Source organism: Acanthisitta chloris, unplaced genomic scaffold, assembly GCF_000695815.1.
Source record: "Acanthisitta chloris isolate BGI_N310 unplaced genomic scaffold, ASM69581v1 scaffold70, whole genome shotgun sequence".
Classification (NCBI taxonomy): Eukaryota; Metazoa; Chordata; class Aves; order Passeriformes; family Acanthisittidae; genus Acanthisitta; species Acanthisitta chloris.
In genome coordinates, this window is record NW_008649716.1 from 19,193 (window position 1) to 20,333 (window position 1,141).

At 53.5% G+C, this 1,141-nt stretch overlaps 1 protein-coding gene across 1 annotated transcript in view; it reads right to left on the reverse strand.

The window, feature by feature from the left end:
• CCT7 (chaperonin containing TCP1, subunit 7 (eta)) overlaps positions 1–1,141 on the reverse strand; it is an 11,563-nt gene continuing 10,422 nt past the window's right edge. Inside the window, exon 11 of the mRNA XM_009075101.1 lies at positions 1–426. Within this exon, the coding sequence (XP_009073349.1) occupies positions 202–426 (225 nt within the window). The 3' untranslated portion in view covers positions 1–201. The remainder of the gene's footprint in view (positions 427–1,141) is intronic.

Here is a 1,141-nt window from a genome sequence, read left to right on the forward strand (position 1 = left end):
GCGGGAAATGCTGGGGCAGAGCAGCTCGCAGGAGGCTGTCGCTGCCAGGGCCAAGATTTTACTCTAATTAACCACAGCCAGTGGCTGCCTGTAAGCCCTCAAACTGACCATCTGGTAATCAGCTCCTTAATTAACCTAGATATTAATTAATTTTCACTTCGAGAGCGCCAGCCCAGCGCAATTCCAGTGGGGACTGTGGCCTCAGTGGTTGTGGGGGCGGCCCCGGCCCCGGCCCCGGCCGCCGGGAGTGGCATCCACGGAGGAACGTGGGTTCTTGATGGTCTCGTCCACGGACACGATGAGGCAGGCGGCCTCGGACGCGGCTGTCAGCGCGTTGATGCGCACGATGGCAGGTTCCCACACGCAGGCCTCGAAGTTGTCGGCGATGTCCTCGTTGTTGACATCCACACCGTACCACATCCCGCCCTGAGGGGACAGAGAGGGGACAGGGATGGATTATGGGGCTGGGCAGAACTTTAGGGACAGAGCACCAGGAAGAAAAGACACAAAAGCCTTGTCTTGTGAGACCCCACCTGGAGTACTGCACAGAGTTCTGGTGTCCCAAGCATAAGAAGGACATGGAACTGTTGGAGCAAGTCCAGAGGAGACCCCAAAGCTAGTAAGAGGACTGGAGCACCTTCCCTATGACGACAGGCTGAGAGAGTTGGGGCTGTTCAGCCTGGAGAAGAGAAGGTTGTGTGGAAACCTCTGAGCAACCTGCCAGGATCTGAAGGGGCTCCAGAGAAGCTGGAGAGTTCCTTCATTAGGAACTGAGAGCTCCTTCATTAGGAACTGGAGTGATATGACAAGGAATAATGGGTACAAATTGAAAGAGGGGAAATTAGGATTAGATACTAGGAAAATGTTTTTCCCTGTGAGGGTGGTGAGACACTGGCACAGGTTGCCTGGGGAGGCTGTGGCTGCCCCAACCCTGGCAGTGTTCAAAGCCTTGATCACCCTGGTGTGGTGGGAGGTGTCCCTGTCCAGGGCAGGGGGGTGGGACTGGATGATCTCTAAGGTCCATGCCAACCCCTTAACATACTATGATACTATGAAAACATTCCAGGAGAGGCAGAGGCTGCTCCTTGTTGTATGAATATTTGAAGCAATCACACTAAAAAGAAAAAAAAAAAAAAAAAAA